The 22091-nt window shown below is 39.8% G+C and overlaps 1 protein-coding gene across 1 annotated transcript in view; it reads right to left on the reverse strand.

The window, feature by feature from the left end:
- The window catches only part of MEOX2 (mesenchyme homeobox 2), a 51676-nt gene extending 44873 nt beyond the window's left edge, over positions 1-6803 (reverse strand). The window contains exon 1 of the mRNA XM_058032902.1: positions 6293-6803. Coding sequence (XP_057888885.1) covers positions 6293-6803 — 511 coding nt within the window. The remainder of the gene's footprint in view (positions 1-6292) is intronic.
- Between the last annotated feature and the right edge of the window lie 15288 nt (positions 6804-22091).

Consider the following 22091-nt stretch of genomic DNA (forward strand, 5'->3'; position numbering starts at 1 on the left):
AACTAGGACTAGACTGCATGTCCCATGCACAATTACATCAGGCTATTTTTGAATTCAGGTTTTCATTAAGCACAATAGAAAAGCATCTACGTGCTCATGGAAGACCCCAGACACTCACCGCAGAAGTCAAATGACTTCTGGCCGTGCGTGCAGTCACACAGCTCATGCTGGTAAAGGTGATGCAATTGCCCTGCTGAGTAGCAGGAGGAAGGTTTTTTCTGCAGGGTGGCTGTGCACCATCTTGCTCGGGCTCTGCAACTAGCAGTACTGGAGAAATTGTGATGCAGATCTGTAAGTCTTTAAAGCCTACTAAAAATAAAAAGCATGTACGCACACACACGCACACAAAGCTTTTCGTTTCATAAAAGTTTACAGTACTTTCCAAATGGAAGGAAAGCACTGGTATGGCCATTATATAAGTTGAGCAAACAGTCATAAAAGGACAGGGCACAGGCTCGAGACAGATCGTAGGACGGGGTTCAGTGCCCAGCTGTGCACTGATGTAATGAAGTAGCCTCCAGCACTGTTTATCAAAATTCTCTAACACCACACTATTTCAGTTAGAAACCTTATTAGCGACATATGCAAGTATTTATATTTAAAAAATATGACTTTCCTTTCGCATCCTTTCAAGTTGCATTCTTAAGTATATTAGAACAAGGACACAGGGTAGCATTGCAAAAGTGAGGATTGAATCCTACCCCACCATAACTACATTTTACTGATGGGTTTAAACTTTGCTCAGTCTAGCAGATGAAACCAGATTTATTTTGCTTCCTTTCTGGAGACTTACAAAACGGCTTGGTAGAGTACATTTTGCTACTGAGAGAAAACATGCTACGGCGACTATTCATACTGCCAAGTAACAGTGTCTTCAACAATAATCCAGTGAGCAATATTAGGGCACCAACAGACAGAAGCAAAGAAAATGTTACCTGCCCTTGAACTTCAAGACACAGAGCTCAATCCTACTCTTGAGGAATTGAGATAGAGCATATGAAGTCATTGCATCACTAAAGAACGAGTATTTCCACACAGCAAACAATATGCAGATTACCAGGCTCAATTAAAAAACATTTATTAAACAGTTGTCAAGTCTAAAAATAGCAAAAACACAAATAAAACCCACTCAATCTGATTACTTTCATTAGTAAATACTACAGAAGTCACACTAGATATGTTAGGACAAATTTTATCCTAGGATGTTAAAACCAATGTAGTTAAAATTCAATGTGTATATAAAATGCTCAATTGGCAATTTTCAAACAGTCAGGCAATCCAAACATTTTATCAATAAATATCTACAGGAATTACAAAGCATTTTTCTTCAATGCCCATGAAAAAGAATTAAGCTCTGATTGCTTATAAAACCTTGAGCACTTCAGTGGTTTCACTGGAGTCAATGGACCTTCTCACAAAACCCTTTGTGATCCCGTGAAGGTCTGGATCGGCCTTCCAGTGTTTCTGAAAGGGTGGGTTGACGAGGAGGGGGAGAAGGAGAAGTGTAAATCCTCCTGAATCATTTATACAAACAGATAGAAATGCATAACTAGGAGCCACACATAGTTCTTTTATTTTTTCTTTTTGTCCGCACAAAGTTCTTCTTTGGCTAGGGGCAAAGAATTTTGAAAATGTATCAGCAAAAGAGTCTTCCAAAATTTTAGCCTTAGAAAAGTTCCTGATTATATTTCCTGAGAACAAAAGTGAATTTCTTGCAAGTTTTCATCTATTAAAACAATTCAGCAAGTAGCTCACTAGTGAGCCCAGCATTTGATAAGTGATCAGTCTTGAAGGTTTTCTCCTAAAACTGTGCGTGTTATTCGTCGGATTTTGAAATTTTTTCATTTATAAAATCTACAGAGTTTTTGTTGTTGTTGTTTTCTTATGGGTAAGTGATGCTTTTATACAAGATATCAAACAAATTAACTCTTTCCAGAAAAACTATGCTTTATTATGTATTTTTTCTTGTTTCCCTTTACAACCACACTGAAAAGCAGAGACATATTGATGAATCAGTTACACAGTGCTTTTTGACTACAAGCGTGCGGCTCATTTTTCTTACTGACATGTTTCAGAAACCAATCAAAAGTCCTCAAAACTCATGATTTCACAGTATTTATAATCATTTATCAAAATGATCTGCTTTTTAGAGACCATTTCAAACAAGTACATATGATTTATGATATTTAGATGTGTTTAAAATAAATTCCCTGGAGATATAACTTTTTGCTGCTTGCATCTTGAGAATAGGTAGATTATAAAATATTAAAACTCAGGGGGAAAAAGTATTGTTTTTATTCATGTGATTTGTGAATGAACAAAACCCACCAGAACACACTTGGCCGAACTGTTGAAACAGTGGATTCCTGAAATGCTTTTCTAAATGCTACTATTGTAAATACATTCAAAAATATGAAGAATTTTTATTACCTGCTAGCCTTTTCTTGGAAACCTGTGCCACACAGAAAGCATTTTCCCATGGCAAGATTTGGTTTCTTTTTTTTTTTTTTTTTTAAAGGCTTTTCATGCCTTAGGGCAAGTGTTTAATTACATTAGACTTTAACAGGAATGCAATTTCCTTATATATTTATCTCTTGCAATTTAATGTTTGAATAGCTGTATTGCTTAGAAGAACTCCTTCAACTGTACTCAGCCTCCCCCTGGTCTTTTCAGCATAGTACAGATGTTTTTTTCACCATAGCATTTTAGACTTCCTTAAGGCTACCAGATTCACTCTTTTTTCATATTTCTCAGTAAATCTAGATAGCACTCCCGTATAGGCATTAATATGCTCTTTTCCTGACTGAAGTCTTAAGAAAACTTGTATCTAAGTAACGTAACTTAGGAAATCACAGAAGTAACTTTGCATCTTATGTGTTTTGCATCATCTGAGAATCAAAACCTACTTTATAACAAACAGAAATAAAATGGCCCTGAAATTCACAGGCAAGTAAAAAGAAGGGGAGGCATTAGAAAAATCCAAAATATTCCATACAGAACAACTCATACCACAAAGCAACAAAGCACTCCAAGAATATGTTTTCTATACACTCAGCATGGTTTTCATCCGCACCTCATTAGCACACAGATAATTCTGACCATTAGGGCCCTTTAAAATAAGCTATTTCATTTGCAACCAACCCTGAGACTTAGTATTGTCTCTCTGCTCGTACAGCCTTGACATCCGAAGAGCTGAGTTACAAAGGTGAGGATGCAGATGCCATTATTCACTGCAAAACGTTAACACGGAAAGATTTGTATGCACCACTCCTCAACCCACAGGCAGCTTTACCGACCCACTCCTGGGCCTGGGCAGGTTGGAAGGAATATTCTGCAGATTATGAGAGAGCAGCTACAAAACCTGGAGACACTGACAGCTGCAGCAAGCAGGGGTTGATGACTACAAAAGCAGTATTTCCCAGTCCTTTGCAATGAGAACAGCTGAAAATTTCACCCTGTTCTGTAGCAGTCTTTTCAATATCTTCAAAGGGAACTTCCCAAAATGCTTAAAATCTGGGTTAGGGCTAAAGAAAACTGTAAATCAGTTTATATAACTATCATGAGAGCACATTTCACTTTGTTTTCTCAATCCCAAATGAAACTGCAACAGATTAGAGAAGAATGTTTCTATGTCTTCCCCTTCCCTTGCAATATGTGAATTTCGGGTAAAAAACACACAGTCCATCATAACAAATTCTGTTTGCCCTCTGGATTTTTGTTTATAATTTTAAAACATTGCACTCCCGTCATCATACAAATAAGTAAAATGGGGTGTCCCTTCTGGTAAATTTTCAGAGCAGCTATATGGCTAAGAAACAGTTACTCGTTTGGAAGGTAAATGATACAAGGAATGATCATGTTTTACATTCTTTAAACTATCTACAAACTCAGCTTTGTGATCTTAAACACACAGAAAGAAAAGCTAAGTAGTGGAAGAAATGGGTAGCCTAAGGTTAATTCAGCTCTGAAATGTGGAACAGATTCAGTGCTCAAGAAAACGCTGAGCATTCTGTGGTTTTAAGTGATATGCTTAAGAAGAGGAAATATATGTGTAAATAAGCAAGAGCATTAATAGTTGTCTCAGAATGCTGGCACTGAAACTTAAAGCAGTCTCCCTCTCTCTTCACCTCTTAGTTATTTACTATTAGGATTTTTTACAAATGTCTATTGAAGTAGTTCCAAGTCTGATGAAGGCATGGAAGAAATTCTTTCAGGCACAGTCATTTGTTTAAAAAAAAAGATTAATGAGAAATAAAGGTGATGATGTTTAATCAGATGAGGGGCAATTATGGTTGACAAATATAGAAACACAGCAAATTAAAATAATTCTTGCTGCCATATATGAGAATAGCATTAAATATCTAGCACCAGAGTTCAGGACTAATAAAGGGGTGGGGTTAAATTTTCAGTCCAAAACATAGGCTTTTCCCGAAAAAAACCCAAACATACAGCAGCTATGCAGTTGTTATCAAAAGACATCTATTTTCAGTTTGAGAGATTCACAATTGTGTGAACGGTTGTATTTTTTTTCTTAGCGGAAGGGAGGAGGAAATAGTTACCTGCCTTGATCTTCAGAAAGTCTTAGAAAGTGAGGATCGAAGTGCATTGCAAGATAAACATGACCGTGGCTAAAGGCTCAAACTCTTGTCCACTAATCCAGTGGAAGAGTCCAGTCACTTCAGGGTAAGGTTTAGGACATCCCTCACTGGTGTTTTTTAGGTTTGCATTGTAGAATGAAATAAACAGAAAGTGATTTAGATACTTCCCTGACAGTGAAAGGGATCAATTTCCTTTTTTCCTTTAGCTTTAAATAGACCGACAAATACAATAAATCCTTACACCATCAGGCATCCAGTTATTTTCTCAGTTGTAACAGGGACTGTCCATACACCTCAAAAAAATCAGATAATTCTTTTTCTCATTGAAAGTAAAGAAGACAAAACAAAAGATTTTACCAGCAGTGATTGAACTAAATACAGCTTCAAACGCAAGAAGAGTTTTCAGCAACTATATCAGCTCTGTAAGACGCAATTCAGATAAATACGTTCTGAGTTACTGTAACTGTAAATATTTGCTAATATAATGGACAATGAAGTAAGTGATGGTATTCTTGAGGATCATTTTTTTAAAATCCTTTGCGTTGCTTGCTCTCTACCAAGCTTACAGCATTTTGAGTGAAAGATGTTATGGTTTCAGTTGTGAACTTCATACGTATCTGGAAAAGCCTTTCACTTTCTCTTCTGTGATAACAAATAATTTGCTACGCCAGCTCTTGAGTTTTCAATCTGTTGAGCCCCCTCTCTTTCAAGTGCCTCCTGCCTGTCTCTCTATATTTTTGGTGACCCCCCCGGCTCATGTGTGCCCTAACGGAAGTCCCATCACTTGTGTTGCCTTCGCCGAGTGGCTTTTGTCAGATCAGGACTTTGACAGGCTTTGCTATTTTAGAAAGCAGAGATAATGTCAAGGTTTTTTGCCCATTCATTGATGCCAAATCATTGCTCTGGAATGACCGCGGGTGTACATGTTTTTATGCTCGCCTTTAGGTAAGAATTACTGTGATTTTAAAAGGCATACAGCTCCTTCCTTTCCTCTTTCCCCGCCACCAGAAAACTGAAATGAAGCAGCTTTCTGAAACTCCCATTCACCCGTTTGCTTCACATATTTTGCCCCTTCACGCTGAGGATTTGATGCAGGCTCACTCAGATCCTACAGGGTAGCAAGGCATCAGCTCCTCTCCCGAATCCCCGCTTCCAAGGCAGAGCTTCCAAGCGTTGTGCAATCGCCTCGGAGCCGCAGTCAGCTCCACGGCGAAGGGGCGGAGGGGAAGGAGCGCGCTGGATTCTGAATTTTGAAGCAGAGGTGTCGTATCGGGCAGGGGGAGGGGGCCGCGGGACCAGATGCTGAAAACCGCACCAAAACTACAAACGTTTCTCTCCTTGGCTGTAGGAAACTCTCCCCCACCGCCACCTTGATTTCATACTCTATCACGTGCTGAATTTTTTCCTTCTATTTCTCCCCCCGTAGCCTTAATAAAGCTTGCGTTAGTGATGGAGATCCCGAGAGCGCCTTGGTGGGAAGGAACTGCCCGGCAGCCCGGTGTCAGCCGGCGGCGAGAGCGCAGCTGCGGCCGTGGCCGGGCCAGCCGAGCCGAGCCGAGCCGGGCCGAGCCGGGCCGGGCCAAAGGAGCCGAGCTAAACCAGCCCAGCCGAGCGGCAGCAGGTCCGACCGAGCCGCTTCCCCGAGCCCCGCCGCCCGGGGATCCCGCCCCGCTGGGGAGCGCGCGAACCTTTACCTGAGCTGTCGCTTTTCCTTTTGCCGGACCTCTTCTCTGTTTCCACCGGGGACAGAGCCTGCCTGCCATAGTCCCCTGGCGCGCACGCTGCCCCCGTGGGGGTGTTGGTGCCCAGGCTGGAAGAGTTCGAGCACAGGACAGGGGGGCTGCTGCCCAGCTCCGGGGGTCCTCCTGAGTCAGGCTGAAGGCAGAGGCTGTGCCTGGCCGCGGCGGGAGGAGACGACATCTGAGGAATGTGCCAGTTCGTCTGCAAAGCTTGGTGCTGCTGTTGCTGGTGGTGGTGATGGTGGTGGTGGTGATGGTGATGGTGCCCCCTATGATGTTGGCTGGCAAACATGCCCTCCTCATTGGGGTATCCCGCTATTATGCAAGAGGAAGAAGAAGAAGACAGATCAGGGTAGGACATGTGGTCAGATCTTCCATGCAGGGCAAGAGAAGACTGGGAGAAAGGGTGCAAGCTCTGCGCAGTGGCATGGGGGCTGCGCAGGCAGCCAAAGAGTGTGTGATCCATGGCATGCAAGTCTCAGGTTCCAGGCAGGAGAGTTTAGGAAAGATCCAACTTCACCACCCTTTGTCAACTTTCACTGTAAACAGATCGGGGCTGGGATTTTTTTTTCCAAAACGGCACCGACAGACTCTGCAGCAGGCAGCTGAGCTCAGATAATCCAGGTCTTTAGCCCTAGTGGCCAGTCTCCGCTGCATAAACACTCGGACCTAGATGAGCCGTTCTCAGAGCTGCTCAGATGACAAGAAGTGGGAGAGGTTGAAGCCAATAGAAGGTGGTCCCAGAGAACTGCTTGAAGGGGGAAACAGCTTCGAGAGGTTATAAATACAGTAGTGTGTAATGTGAGCTGGGGGCTGGCTCAGCAGCACAGCACTGACCACATGCAAACTCCCTCCAAAACGCCAGCGCCGTCCCCGCGCCGAGCGGCTCCGTCAGCGGGCGGCAGCGCCGCGCACCCGCGCCCCGGGCGCCCGCGGCCCGCGGAGGGAGGGGGGGATGGGGGGCGGCTCCGCGGGGGCGCAGCGGCTCCTCCCGGGCCCGGGGCCGCGCCCCCCGCCGGCCGCCCCGAGCCCCCCGCCCCGGGCGGCCCCGCAGGGCCATCCCCGCCCCGTCGGGGCTGAGCGACCGCCCGGGGTCCTGCCGCCCCTCGGGGGCAGCGGGCGGGGCAGCGCGGTAAAGTCGTGAGGCGACGTGCGGGGGTGACTCTGGGGCGGGGGCCGCGGGGGGCACCGCCGCCCCGGCTCCGCGGGGGCTGAAGCGCTCTCGCCAGAGCCTCACCTGCGGGCCCAGGTGCGAGGGCGGCGGCGTGCGGGGCCGCACGGGCCGGGGCCGGGGCCGCGCTGCCCCCTCCGAGGGTCCCGGTGCGGGTCCTGCACCCGCTCCGTCCGCGCCCACCGCCCCGGCACTCGCCCCGGCGCTGCCCCGGCTGCCCTCACGCTGTGCCCCAGCATCGGCGGCCGCTTCTGCAGTGAACCCACCGGCCCCCACCGTGCCAGCAACGCTGGCTGTACAGAGAAAAGTTTCCCCTCTTGCTCTCTGCCCCTTCAAAACAACAAGTCGCATAATGTTTATTTGCTTTATCTTCATTTGCTTCGTTGCAAATGTCTTTAGTGGATTGGGGGACAACCTGGAAAGTCTGGGCCTGTCTTTTTTTTCTGTTGTTTTTATTTTTAAAAATTATTTTTGACATCCGTGTAGTGGAATTACAGTAGCCACCAAGGCGGATCTTAACTGGTTTAAATCAGGATAATGCATTTAGCGATCAATGACCAAAGAGGTGCCCACTGCGCAGAGGTTTTATTCTTCAGCTCTTCCTGCTCCATGTACCTTGCTCCTCCTCCCCCCCAAAACAAAACTAAAAAAAAAAAAAAAAAAAAAAAAAAAAAAAAAAAAAAAAAGGAAAACCATTTCTCTCAAGTCTAAATTCTTGGGTCCATGTGCTAAAGATAAAATGAATTTCAATTGCTAGTGGAAAAAATCAGCAATTGTATGACTTTTGCAAGAGCTAGTTTCTTAAACGGAAATTGAGTCCTATTTTGTGGGAAATTAGTTTTGCAGACTTTCTTTAAAAAAAATCTAAAACTTTTGTTCAGCAGCTGCTCCGCTTTTCACTGCAGTTTCAGACTGAGCTGGAACCTGCAGCAGTCTTTCGACGGTAAGATTTCCCCCCTTTTCTGACATCTAACTCTTTTTAACAACTGCCTTTAGATTTAACTGTAGCAACGCGGTCTTTACAAAGAGAGCGGCGTCCAAAGCAGAAGTTGATGCCTCTGTGCACCGTTCAAAACTTGATATTTCTTCAGAATAAAGGAAATATACAGTTACAACACTGATGAAATATTTTGTGCTTTTCATTGTGTTTATCGTTTCAATATGTGTTCTAATATTAGAAGAGAGGGATACAAAGAAATCTCGATGGCTGAACCCCTCTGCAGTTCGGGAGCACGCCGGGCTGCCAGCGCAGGGGTGCTGCTGTCCCGCACGGACAGGCGCTGCCACGGGGCGATGAGTGCGGGGCAGCGGCAGGCGCGGAGCGGCGGCCCGGGGGCAGCGGGGGCGGGCGGGCGGCGCGGGCGGCCCCAGGTGCGGGCGGGGAGCGGCCCCTGCGCTGCGCCCCGCTCCTCTCCGCATCTCACCGCATCTCACCGCTCCGCTGCGCTGCCCTCCGCCGCTCTCCAACCTGCTGCTGCCCGCCCCGGCCGCGGGGGCTGCCGCCGTCGGGGGGGCCGGGGCCGGAGGGGCAGGAATGGCAGCATCATCCCTCCTTCCAGGGCCGCCGTGGCTGCAGCCCTCACACCGCCACAGCTGGGAAGGAGTCGGGGAAGTCCCGAAGCCAAAGGCGGTGTGAAAATGCCTTTTCTTAATTCTAGGGGATGGCCATGCAGGATTTCTCGCACATAACAAGAAAAAAAAAGTTAAATAAGTGAAGCACAATGAAGAAAGTGAGAGGGTGCAAGGAAGACAGAGTAAGAAAAGATAAGGTTTCCAAGAGAAATAAGAGACAAGCCAAACAGGACATTTTAGGGAGAGGTAGGAGAGGTTCCTAAAGAGAAGAAGAAGAAGAAGAATGCAATAGCAAAGCTATAATGGCACAGCTCTGTGTTTTCAATAGTTTCATACCCAAATCTGACTATTCAGGAATGTGCTTCCCTGGGCTTCTGAGTTCCCAAATAAGTTCACAAGTCCTACACCAAGTGTTCTTATTACTTCTTTAAAAATCACTTTTCAGCATGCATGAACTGGAAATGCAGTTCACTGCAGAGCTTTATGCTTTCCTTTTAAACTATGTAAGGAGAATGCAAACATAGGCAACTAATGTTAAGGCAAATAAACAGCTTCAAACACTTTCTGAAATAGTTCAGAAAGTTTTTGTGCAGTTACCAAATACCTATGGCTATACGATAGCATCCTTTGTAAAAAAATTATAACTTTTTAGTTAAAGCTTCAGCGCAAAGCTTCTCAGTAACAGCAGAAAAATTACTGGAAAAAATTGTAAGCAGTTGCTGCCTCTCAATGTTAATGACTGAATTCTTGTTCGCATTGTACCTTTTCAGAAAGTGTGTTTAACCTACATGTGGTACAAAAGCATAACTTAAATCAATGCCAGCAAGTTTGCCCAAAGCTTATAAACATCAAGTGAAAAAAATAGAATGTTTTAAATATGTGAAAACAGTAAACTGTTTAACTCATAAAAACATCTGGAGCCAACACAGTTTGGAACATCCTTTATATTTTCATGTATGGGCTACTATTTGCATTCACTTTGTGTTTCTTGGTTTTGCTGGTGGGTCATTTTTGGGTTTTTAGCTTACCATTTATGGGGAAGGAGATCGTGTAAAATTGACCTGGACGAACCAGTGTACAATTCCTCCTCTTCAGGACTTTTGTAGTCTTTCTGATTTTTTACGATGGAGACTGAAAGAACCACCTTCTCGAATATTTATCAGAATGTAAGTAGGATTCTTGTCAGTTCTTTCTAGTGTGTGGTTTGCATATTTGCAATATGCATATTACAGAAAAATCAGATAGATAAGTCATACTTGGGGACCACCATTTGAGTGATATAAATTGTCATAACTTTGCTGAAGTCAGCAAAAGGATGGCAATTTACACCATTTAAGAATATTTTCCTTACTGTCAAAGGGAAAGCTTACAAATATGAATTCAGTTTCTTTTTGCCAAAGTTTTTATTGTACCCAAGAGCCTACCAAACAAGAGGACAAAGTTTTATTCTACTGTAATTATGATCAGTTCCTATTTTTCCATGGCAATTTGGTCAATGCAGGCATCATTTAACCTTAGAGTCAATCCAGATTCACAACAGATGTATATTTATTTTCAGCCTTTTCTTTTTTCCCAAATTTTTGCCAGTTTAACTCCCTCTGAAGCAATATAATTCGTTTCTCTTGGTACCTGTGCTGCAATATAAACCCACAGATATAAGCAGTAATAAAGTCTGGGGATTATGCATCATTTCAGAGATGCTTGAATGCCTTAACTGAAAATCCTAGCAAAGAAAATGAATAATTGTTCACTGACTAGTCAAAAATACTGAATCTCTGATTAGTTAAAATTGACAATAATCACATTTATTATTCTAAACCTATGGTATCTTTACAATACTTTGTCATAAACCCATTTTTTTTTCTGAGAAATTGCACTACCACAATGTGTACCTCATAATTTTAATACTGCATTTCTGTGGTGTACTTCCATTTCACTCTCTATAGCACTTACATGTGCCATGGTTTAACACTTATCAGACACAATTTTTGCTTTAAAGACAACTAGAGATCTGTAAAAACTTTTGAGCCTGAATTCATATTTTCAGCTACTTCTCCCACATACATATGGCTTCTGTTCTTATTTTCATGATCTCCAAGCATTACAAATTTTAAAGTTATGCCAGCAATTTAGTATACTACAGAAAAGTTGTGCTGAGCCATGAGGCCCTCACTGAAAATTATTTACAAGTTTGCATTACATCAATAAAAGTTATTCGAATTGCCAGCCCACTGTAACCAGTAAAATATCTTATGCTTCCTACTTAATTTAAATAAACTGATGAAATATTAAAATTCGGAATGCACTTGAGGCTTCACACCTGAACTATGATGTTTCAGGAATGCTTTTAGAATTTGGGAAACTGCATTTCGTATGCTATGGGAAACTTGCATTTCACATTAGATACCCAAAAATCCCAGCAGTCATATTCAAAACTTTGGGGTGTGTTTGTTTAAAATAAGTAATTTATTTGAAAAGTGAACCCTCTTGCACAATACTATTTGTTTCCCAATCTGCATGTTGCTTTGCAATTTAACATGTTTTAATTCTTTCTAGTATTATCTCCACTTAAGAATACTTGGACTAGAAAACAGCTATGACTAGCTTTGTAGGGCACTTTAATAATACATACATTTCATTTATATTTAGAAATGTACTCAATATGCATATGCAGGCAAGTCAATAATGCCTGAAAAATATGTTTTCCATCTTGACAATTACACGCTACACACAGTCCATTTTCCTCATAAAAATGCTAATCACAGAGGGGGAAAAAAAGCATGTATTTTACACTTTAATCATTTTAATGTTTGATACAATTCACATTGAGGATTTTGAACTGTATATGTATTTAAAAGACATTTCACTGGAGCTCCCATTGAAAATACAGACACTGTTGTGCACGGAAAAAAGGTGAAGGGCATTTTTATCATTCTGTATTTTTAACAGTGCTTGCTTCTAACTGTGCTGCAAAATTAATATTGTGCTGATTATACTTCATGTCTGAGTCACTCAGAATAAAAATACGGATGATTGAAAACTTTGTGCATCAGAAGATTTAAGCTATGACTTACATCCATTAACCGGGTAAATAAAGACTGAAATAGAGACAAAATCATACCCCATATCTGAAATATTTATTGTCTCCTGGCTGACATTTCCAAGCCCTTGCAGGACCAGCAGCAGGGGGCATATTTCATAATTCTGCCTCCATCGCTGGGAGAGTGATAAGTCACTAATTTTTGTCATCTCTTTTACCCATTAAGAGTATAATACTACTACGGTGTGTGTTTGTAGTAGTTCCTGATTTTCTTTGCTCTGGAGGGAGAAAAAGACACATGGGCGTGTATCTATGCAGCAAGAATAAATAATTACAAAATCTCTAGGTTTTAATAGCTGCTGGGATTATGTTATTTACTTTGCAGGTGTGTTTGCTATGATTTATAGTGTGATGAGCTCTAGACTTGGAGCAGAAACCCCTAACTAGCTAGTGTTCGGAACAGAAAGATATTCACTGCCCCGCAGAGCTCGGGGTCTATTCATTCTGCCCGTTTCACATGGAGTAATCCTGTGTTTTTGAAGAGTCCTATTTGTCTTCATGGTGATTTGCTTGACAGGAAACATTTTCAGGATTGCAACATAAATTAATAATAGGTGTAGGAAACAAAGACCTAAAAATTGCTCATGTATAGCAGCATCATGCACCCCAAAATCTACCATCAGATAATGCTAACAACAGACACTTGATAGGAGAAATTAATTACAAAATAAAATTTGTTTGGAATTATTGTTTTAGACTAAACTCAGGGCATTTTTAAGATGCAGATATTTGTGAATCTTGTGAAATAATGAAAAGAATTTAAAAAAATATCAAGCTAGACTTCTCTAAAAAACATATGCCGAGAAGTGCTTAACTTGCAGATAAAGTCTCAAAGATTCAGGAAACTATTGTAAGGCATCAGTGACACTAAACAAACATTGGTAAGTTCTTAAATGTCATGAAGAAGCATCCAAGTGTCATACCTTGAGAATTTCACCTTCCAAGGCCGTGTTTGCATGAACTAATTTTTAATTTTATTTCCCCAAAACAGAATGCAGCTCTACTGATGAGCTGTGAATATATGATACTACTTGTTGAAATAAACCCTTCCAAGATATTTGTGCTTGTCATGCTTTATTAAGCATCCCGCTTGCATGTCCTTTGATACAATGTGATAGATCTTAGGTTGGGTTCAATAAAGTATTCCAGAAAGAGACTCAGGCACTTTCACACCAACTAAGTTTACATATTGTACTCTGGTGCACCGAATCCTTTTAAGTAGCCACCTTCCTTTCTTCTTTGATGGATTTTCATGTATTTTATTTAAATTAGATGCCCATAATAAAAGCGTGACGTCCATTTATTTGTATCCTATTTTTTCTAATGAAAAATGTCTAGCACTGTGGGCTCAGTGAAGGTCAGCTGTAAAAAGAGGTGTATTATTTGGCACACTTTTCAGCTGACTGAGACACTTGCAATGTACAGCACGTGGGGACAGTCTGGATTTGTGCAATTCCCTCATAGGTAATTTGTCCATGAACTTTAAGCATTTGTACATTTGAGCTGTAGAACGTATCACTTAGGGATTTAGATTGTATTTAATAACCCAAGTATATTTCAATACAAGATGGTAAACTAAAAATATTTTCCGTTTCACTGTTTCAAAAAAAGCCATGTGCAAAAGAACACAACAAAACGAAATTAACTCATAACATATGCAACTCTTACTTGTGCAAGAGCGGTATATGCCCCTAAATCCTGACTGCAGCATCTGGAGGCATAGCATGTCTCTAATGGAAGAGAAAGGCACGAGACATGTCAGCTTCTTGGCTGTGTTACTCTAAAAGTCGTGCCTTTTCCCTCTCGGTACCCAATGCAACTCCGATTAAAACTAATAAAACAGACACTGTCCAGGTAAAGTGCCTTTTGAAGCATTTTGTCTTTTTTGTCTTGCTAATTGTGGGCAATAGCTTTAACCTGAGATATTTATTATATAAAAGAAAAAACCTCTTACATAAACCTCTTTTGCTTGAAACAATGAAGTTTGAATCAAAACTAATATCCCACAGTATGAATCATGTGTTCTTAGTGCATCCAAATGTACACGTTCCCATTTGTAGAAGCAAGTTTTGCTGTTACTAAGATGACTTGAAGTGCCTCTTTATTATTACTGCATTTTTACCCCTAGTAATATTAGAGATAATGTATCCTTCATATACTTTTACTATTGTGATCAGCTTGGTAGAGACTCTGAAAACATTTTAAATAAATGACTCACCCTTAAACTGCTTTACAAAAAGAACTGTCTTCTTCATACTTGACTTTGAGGAAGTGCTGAATCTTTTCTTCTCCCCAGTGACCTCACAGGATCAATTTCTTTGTTAGACTGTAATAGCAATTTTTAAAAGTGCAGGGAAACTTAGATACTATTCTTTGTAATTACAAAAAAAAAAAAAACATTTAAACAATCAACACTACTGAAAATTGTATTTTGAAACAAGCCTGGTGGAGAAATCATTTCACAAACTGATTTTCAAATTTTATTGCACTGAAACTGTTAAATGATCTGCTACAGAAGTTAAGATGTCTAATTGTAAGTGTTCTTCCCTTAGTTTTTTTATCAGCTCCTCTGATATATTCATAGTAAGCAAGGGAGAAGGTATGTCTGTCTATTGTAGTTACTCTTATTTGCAGAAAATACAAGTAGAAACTGCATACTGTTGTTACAAAGCTACTAAACTTGAAAATCCCATGATGAACAGCATGCTGAATGCATAAATACACATATGTGAATGCTGAAAGAGGGTGTTCAGCTGCGCAAAAGTGCAAGCTTACCTCCAGGCTCAAACCCTTACTGTACGATTAGAACAAATCAGGTTAGTGCCCATTGTCCTTTAATAACAGGGAGAATTCTTAGATGCATTATATTAAAATAAAGACTTCACATAAAATCAAATGAAGGAGCAGAAAAAACTCTGCACAGATTACCAGACAAAGTTCTGACTTTGCTTCCTAGCAGAGAAAAATGTTTGGGAATGTATCTAATCTAACACACCCTATAAAACTGTACAGTAGTCCCTGCTACAACAGTGAGCTACATGGAATATAGTCACATCCCAGAGCAAAATTCCAATATTCCTGTGATCCAAAACTGCCTGTTTAATTTCTAAATTGTGAAGCTACATATCCATTTTGGTAAGTTGGTAGATAGACTTCTCTTATACATGTACACTAATTTCATTATGTATGACCCCCCTGCAGCTGTGGTAATGAGCCCTTTTTAAAAACATACCTTGACACGATGATGAGCATATTTAGATCTAAAAATAAGTCATATATATAACTTCTAATATGGAAGGCATTGCGTGTGTCCAGAGGTCCTGCCAATAAGTTTATAATGTACAATTTTTAGTCAATCAGACTTTCCAAAATGAGGTTGCATAAATATGAACATACATTGCTCATTTGTTTTCTTTTCTCTTTTTTTTTTTTTTAAGTTTCCTTTATTGGTATCATAATAGTATGACCCAAATATAAGGGAAAAACCCCCATATCGTATTAAACACAGGAATACGCTTTCACAGTCGTTTATTGTGCATAGCTAGTAAACATTTCCTGGCAAACAATTTAGAGAGTCCATAAATTCCACCGTAACGCTACTTCCGTAGCTAGATGCAGTGCACCGTACACGAGGGTATTAGCTCAGTCTCTCTCATCCGGAATGGGTGGATTGGAATTGAAAAATCCCCACCCCCCCATTATAGCACCATATGTCTCGAAAGTCTATCCTCTCTCAGGGCAAACGGCTCCCCTCAGATCCGCCTGATGGATCACGACTGAAACGCTGCTGTCCCTCGCTATTTCATCTGACAGCATTTCTGAAGTAGCTATCGGGAGAGCACAACGAGCCAAGCATCCCTTTGGCATTAGTGGCAGCTCCCCACGCAGAGAATATCAAGGATATGGAATAGCAGAGGGAAAATCTACCACACCATGCCAATTTGTATGGAAAATTTGATCCTCAAGCTAGAGGCAGTGAAAAGAAGAAAGCCTCTCATTTCAGCAAATTGAGCAGTGCTTATGACTCCCGGGTTCCTTATGTAACTAGTTAACCAGGGTTAGTAGACCAGCTTTGCAGCATCTTCAGAGGAACTGAGTCTATAATAATTTCAAACAATTTTCTCTAGATGTCTTATTGAGGTGTTTATAGATTGAGGGATTACTAGGGGAACAGTTTATCCATAAAGATATTTGGTGGATTTGATTTCTGCTCAATATTTTTCATATCTCTTTCTGTGTGCATGTCAATTTATAATGAGGAAAAAATGCCTTCAAATAACACTCAAATGTTTGAAAGGATTTGTGTGAGGTGATCATGTTAAGATGAAGTTCATATTGCTATTTGAGAAGACTAAGCAGACATATTTCCACCAGTTTATGTACTTTTTACAGGTATACATTAATATCATTCATGTTACAGGTATTATTTCCAGATTATTTTGGATTGAAAACAAAGACTTAGCAACAACCTGGACTCTTTCCAAGTTTCCAAAATCATCTCAAAAGCTCAAAGGAATTCAGTCACTCTGTTGAAGTCCTGCTTTGTGATCTTTAATTTTACATTATACAGCGTTAAAATCTATCCCCTGTACATCTTAAATCAGAATCTGAGGAAGGATGGTAAGGTAACAAAGGGCAGAAAGGTTTTATTTCACTGGGCGTGCAAGCATTTTTGATTTTTAGCTCCTTGGTTTTAAAATCCTCTTTCATTGATTCCAATTGAATGGAACCACTATTAGACAAATAGTCCTCTTCTTGGTTAACAGCTTCATTATATATCTTTGATAGTCCATGTGAACCCCTTGGGGTACTATTATGTGAAAACCCAAAAATTTTGGAATAAAAAGTATGACGGGTTTTTGCAGTTTTTGAAACTAATTAAAATTACCAGGACTTCAAGGCTCAAGAATTTTAGACTTTTTCATGTGTTCTTTGCCCAGTGCTCAACAGTAGACATTGCACAATCATCCCTCATTGTCTGGCTACTCATCTTTACAGCCTCCCTGTACTTCCTCCTTTTAGCTCTAAGGCACTGAGTTCAGCCACGAGTCCTTCAGGGGTACTCTGAAGAGAAGTAGTTTGTGGTCTGCAATTTGCTCAACTTATTGTCTGATGATAAAGCCCCTAATTCTTTTCCTGGACCAGGACCTCTGCCAGCTTCCTTTCATTGTGCATATGGGCAAACAGAGCTAGAAGAAAGATAACACTGAGCTTGTTCAGCAGAACTCCAGCAATCATTTTCTCTTTTATGTTTTCAGTGAATCTGATTGCTGGCAAAAGCTGCCAGAAAAAGACAAGTCTGATCAGAAAGAGCATGAGCAGAGAAAGTCCAGTTTCCCAGATATATAGCCTCAAGGACTATTCTTTACTGGTGGTAGGGTGTATTAGCCCCTAGACCTCCCCCTAATCAGCCTGAACATACCTTAATAACTCCTTTGGTGTGAGTTCTTGTCTGGTTGGTACAGTACACTATTTTCTCATATTTAACATTACACTCATGCATGGTTGCATGGATTTTTCCTTGACTCTCCTCATGGTAAAGAATACCAATAACAAATTAAATTCATGTGTTTTATGTACATTAAATCGAAGGAAATAAATCTGTGTAGAAAATGTAGCTAGTTCCTGTGTTTGCAGAGACTCTCTGGATTCATTGCATTGAAGCCAAATCTATTGTTAATCCATTTAATACTGATTTTATTCTCCAAATATGTTTGATGTTTCCTTTCTGAACTGACATATCGTGACTGAAAAAGTCAGTATTGTACATTCATAAGGTACTGGCAAAAAACTGCTGAGAACAGGTAATATATTGCTTTCTTGCTGATAAAATATGTAAAACCTCACCAAATAAGTTTAGATGGTGACTGGTTGAATTAGCAGTAACATTTTAATACGATTTCTGTAGAGATCTTTGCCCTTTTGTGTCAGGTTCTGTGCACTGAACAGGAGAGCTTTCCATCTAAATAAGCAAGATAAAGGGCCAAAGAAATTAAATAAGATAATTACAAGGCAGCTATAACTAAAATTAGAAATGTCTACTGCAGACATTTACTTCAGGTCTGTTACAAATAGCATGCTTGTGACACAAATAGAAATGCAGTATTTCTTTTTTTAAAATTTTTCTGCAGAATCACATAAAAAGAATTAGGAGATGGATTCCCTGAAAGCATTCTTATGTAATAATACCATTTTTAATAGGTTTCACCCTCTTTAAGAATAGGATTAAATCAGGGTGAGGTAATTGGGTGTTATGGTCCAGTTAACAAACTTTAGCATGCGGCTAGTGGCAAGTTAAATCATTGTAATATGGAACAGAGTTTTATGAAGAAAACTACTGGAAGTCTAACAGTTTGAGCGCTACTGACTTCAAAGAGCCAGGAACCTCAGACCCAATTTCCAGGATTTTATAATTTGTTATAATTATAGCTGCATTTTCAGTATGTTTTGTATTTCTGCTTAAAGCATTGAAGTGAGCAATCTGCATATGTTACTGCAAATAAACAGAGGCTATGAGAGAATGCCGTGACTCCAAGTTAACATTTTACTCCCAACAAAAAAAAACCCAAATGGCTTCTGTGCGCTAAATCTTTCACACCTCTCAGAAAGTGTGTCAATATTTCAGTATTTTTAAAACCACACTTATTTTGAAACAATGATCCAAATTGTAGTTAAATCAGGCTGACATTTTATATCTCACTTTACATGCCTTATTTTAAAGATTCTCATTGCTGTCAAAATTAAATAAAAAATTTTAAAAGTCTGGTTTTCTTTCATAGCGGTCATGAAATATCTTCGTAAGGAAAAATGCTTATGAGGTATGGAATTGTATTAACATAAACTGGAAACCTCAGAGTGTCCATAACAGAATACTAGCTACATTAAACAAATCAAAAATGACAATTTCTCTAACTGCATCCAGAGGAATTCTCTATTAGACCTCAGTCTAGTGACAGAGGAAACAGAGAATAAAAAAAATTAATTGCTTATGTGAACATATCTAAAACTTGATTATATTTGTTATGAGAAAATGAATTAAAGTCTTATATTTATATTTGTTCATATAAGACAATTGGTTTTTACAAATTTGACAGTGAGGATGAAACAGTTATTTGAAGAAAGTATTGAAGGAAATACTTGGCTGACAACTTCAGTCTGCTAAATGCATTGTAAAAGCCATATCATAAAGAGTCACAACCTTCTACTCTTTAGCTGAAAATAATTAAACATTGCATTTGAATGCAGCTACTAAAAAAAAAAACAAAACAAAACAAAAGGGAGGTGTAGGGGAAATGTAGCAATTAATATGAATTAGAAGCTGGGAAGTACAAGGCATTTTAAGTCAAATGTTACAGAGAGAAAACAGAGACAAGGAGAATATAAAGACATTTTGAAATTTTATTCTGCACAAAAAACCTTAAAAATTGTTTTGCTCCATTACTAAGTGGAAATTACTGTGACTTTTTGTAAGAACATTTAAAAAATAAAAGCCTTCTCTAATACTTTTCTTCTGTATTTTGGGAAAAAGTCAAATGATGTATTCATATCAGATGAGTATGATGCTCTGTTTCAGTAGTTGCACAGGAGAATGTTAAATAGCAGCTAATAAAACTAGACATTCTTAAAATCAGTAGACCTGAATAATATTTGTGGAGGTATTTTAATACATTTGGCAGAGAAGTCTGCATGGTTAGTGAGGATTTTTACCATGTCTTGGAGAACTAGGGAGGTTCAAGAGAACTATATAAAAATTTTTGTGAATGGTTAAATAGAATAAATGTGATGACCTAAATGTCTGTAAACATGTCAACCACATATTGATCTCAAGCAAAACAAGTAACAGTTTCTAGGAATATTAGTTCATTTTAATCAAAGCAGTGAGAACAGAATTTTCTGGAAAATCATCTTGCCAAAATGAACTTGATATCATTTAATAGGAGTATAAATTTGGTTGGATAAAGGTAATTTTAGTACTATTAAATATGGAGAAGAATATTGGAAAGTTTTTTAGTTTTTAATAACAGTATTTTGATAAAAATATTAAAATCAACATTGTACTTATTAAATAGAATGAAATCTCAGTTTCAAGCATGTAGCACGTCGGGAAAAGTGATCAGTGGTGGTTATTTTAATGATGATCCACAGATGCATGACCCTATCTTTTTTTTCTATTGGTGATTCTTCTATAAGTTATAAAAAAATGTATTTTTTTATTTATTCCATTTTAAATTATTGGAGGATTAGTAAATAAAGAGTAAACCAAGTCACTGTAAAGTCAGATTGCTCAGGAAACTGGCCACGTTTAAACAAATGGTAAATTTTAATCCAGGGAAATGTAAGATCCTGCTCTATTAGTAAAGGCTGTGCCACTGCTACAAGGTAAAAGACCCTGCCCATAGACTGAAGGCAGCCAGAAAAAGCCTGGAGAGCAGATAAATGGTGCCAGGAGCTCTGAGCTCAAGAGGATAGACATGAATCTGAAACAACCGAAGAGCACATCACCAGAGAAACATATAACACGGTTGTGTTACCTCTGTCCTTGGCACAGATGCAACCTGCTCTGGAAACACTGTGCCCACAATTCAAGAGAGGTTGTTGAAAAATTGGAAGAGGTTCAGAGGAAAGCAACAAGAATGATGAAAGGAGTGGAAAACATTCCTTGTAATGAAAGACGCAAGGAGCTCAATCTATTTAGGTTATCAGAGAGATGTTTAAAAGGCTACTTGATCACAGCTTATAAATAACTCTGTGAGAAACAGAAATCTGATAACACTAGAGTTTTCAGTCTGGTGACAAAGGTGTAACAGAAGCCAGTGGTAAGAAGATGTAGTTGGAGACACACACTGGAAGGCTTAAATCAAGATGTACGTTTTTTTTTCTGTTAAAATCACACACACACGCATACAAAGAGTATGCGTACAAAAAAGAGTAATTCAGAAAAGTTCTGGTGCCCCCTTCACAGTGGGGGCAGACTGATGACCATAATGGCCTTTTAGTTTTATAGGCCATGAATCTACAGCTTCAATTGCAGGCTTCTCTGCTTCGTATTTTCTTACGCCATCACTGGGCAGATCCAACCAGTGCAAACTTAATCGGAACCAGGTGGAGCCTGCTTTTTGCAGCACAAGGGAGGTTCCCCCTGAAGCAACAGTGGATAAGACCAGGATTTGACTGGACCAAAGGAATTAATACAGTATGAAGAGCGTGTGTCTATCATATTGGCACCTATCCTTTCTAGGTTTTGCAAAAAACACTGGTATTTGAGTGAGTATAAAACACAGTCTTGGGAGGTGAATTATGGGAAATTTTATGATAAGTGATTTTAACACATATGGCACACCTTGTCGGCTCCAAAGAAATAAAAGGAAATAGAAGATTACACATGGTGCACTGCTTAAGCAAGGCAGAGTATGGGAAAGAGAGCTAACTCATTTTGCCTGGCATTTGTTCTTTTGAGAGCCGTGCAGGTCCGAAAACTTTCCTTCGACCGCAGAAGTTTTTGAATTAACTTTGTTGTTGGGAGAGACTGCAGGAGGAGGTGGAGCAACAAAGGAAAGAGAAATGCTAACGGAAAAAACACATATAAACAACATACCATATGTAGGACACTCACCATATGCCAGCCTCACTTTTTTCCTCTCTCTCTAATGTGGTCTAATAATTCCAGCCATCTAGAGGGTAATTCACACTGTCTACTTCAGGCATCTGACTTAGGTCCTTTGAATTGCAGCAGTTCCCCCCCTTGCCTACAGCCCCCCGGCACCTCTGTCTTCCTGCCAGCTATGCAGGGCAGTACAAACACCTAGGTTTAGTTCTTAAAACTCTGCCTAAGTTAGATATCTAAGTTAGCCTAAAGCTGTTATATAAATATAACTCTTTCCTATTAAATTTAAAAATAAAAAAAGAAAAGG

Source organism: Melospiza georgiana, chromosome 1, assembly GCF_028018845.1.
Source record: "Melospiza georgiana isolate bMelGeo1 chromosome 1, bMelGeo1.pri, whole genome shotgun sequence".
Classification (NCBI taxonomy): domain Eukaryota; kingdom Metazoa; phylum Chordata; class Aves; order Passeriformes; family Passerellidae; genus Melospiza; species Melospiza georgiana.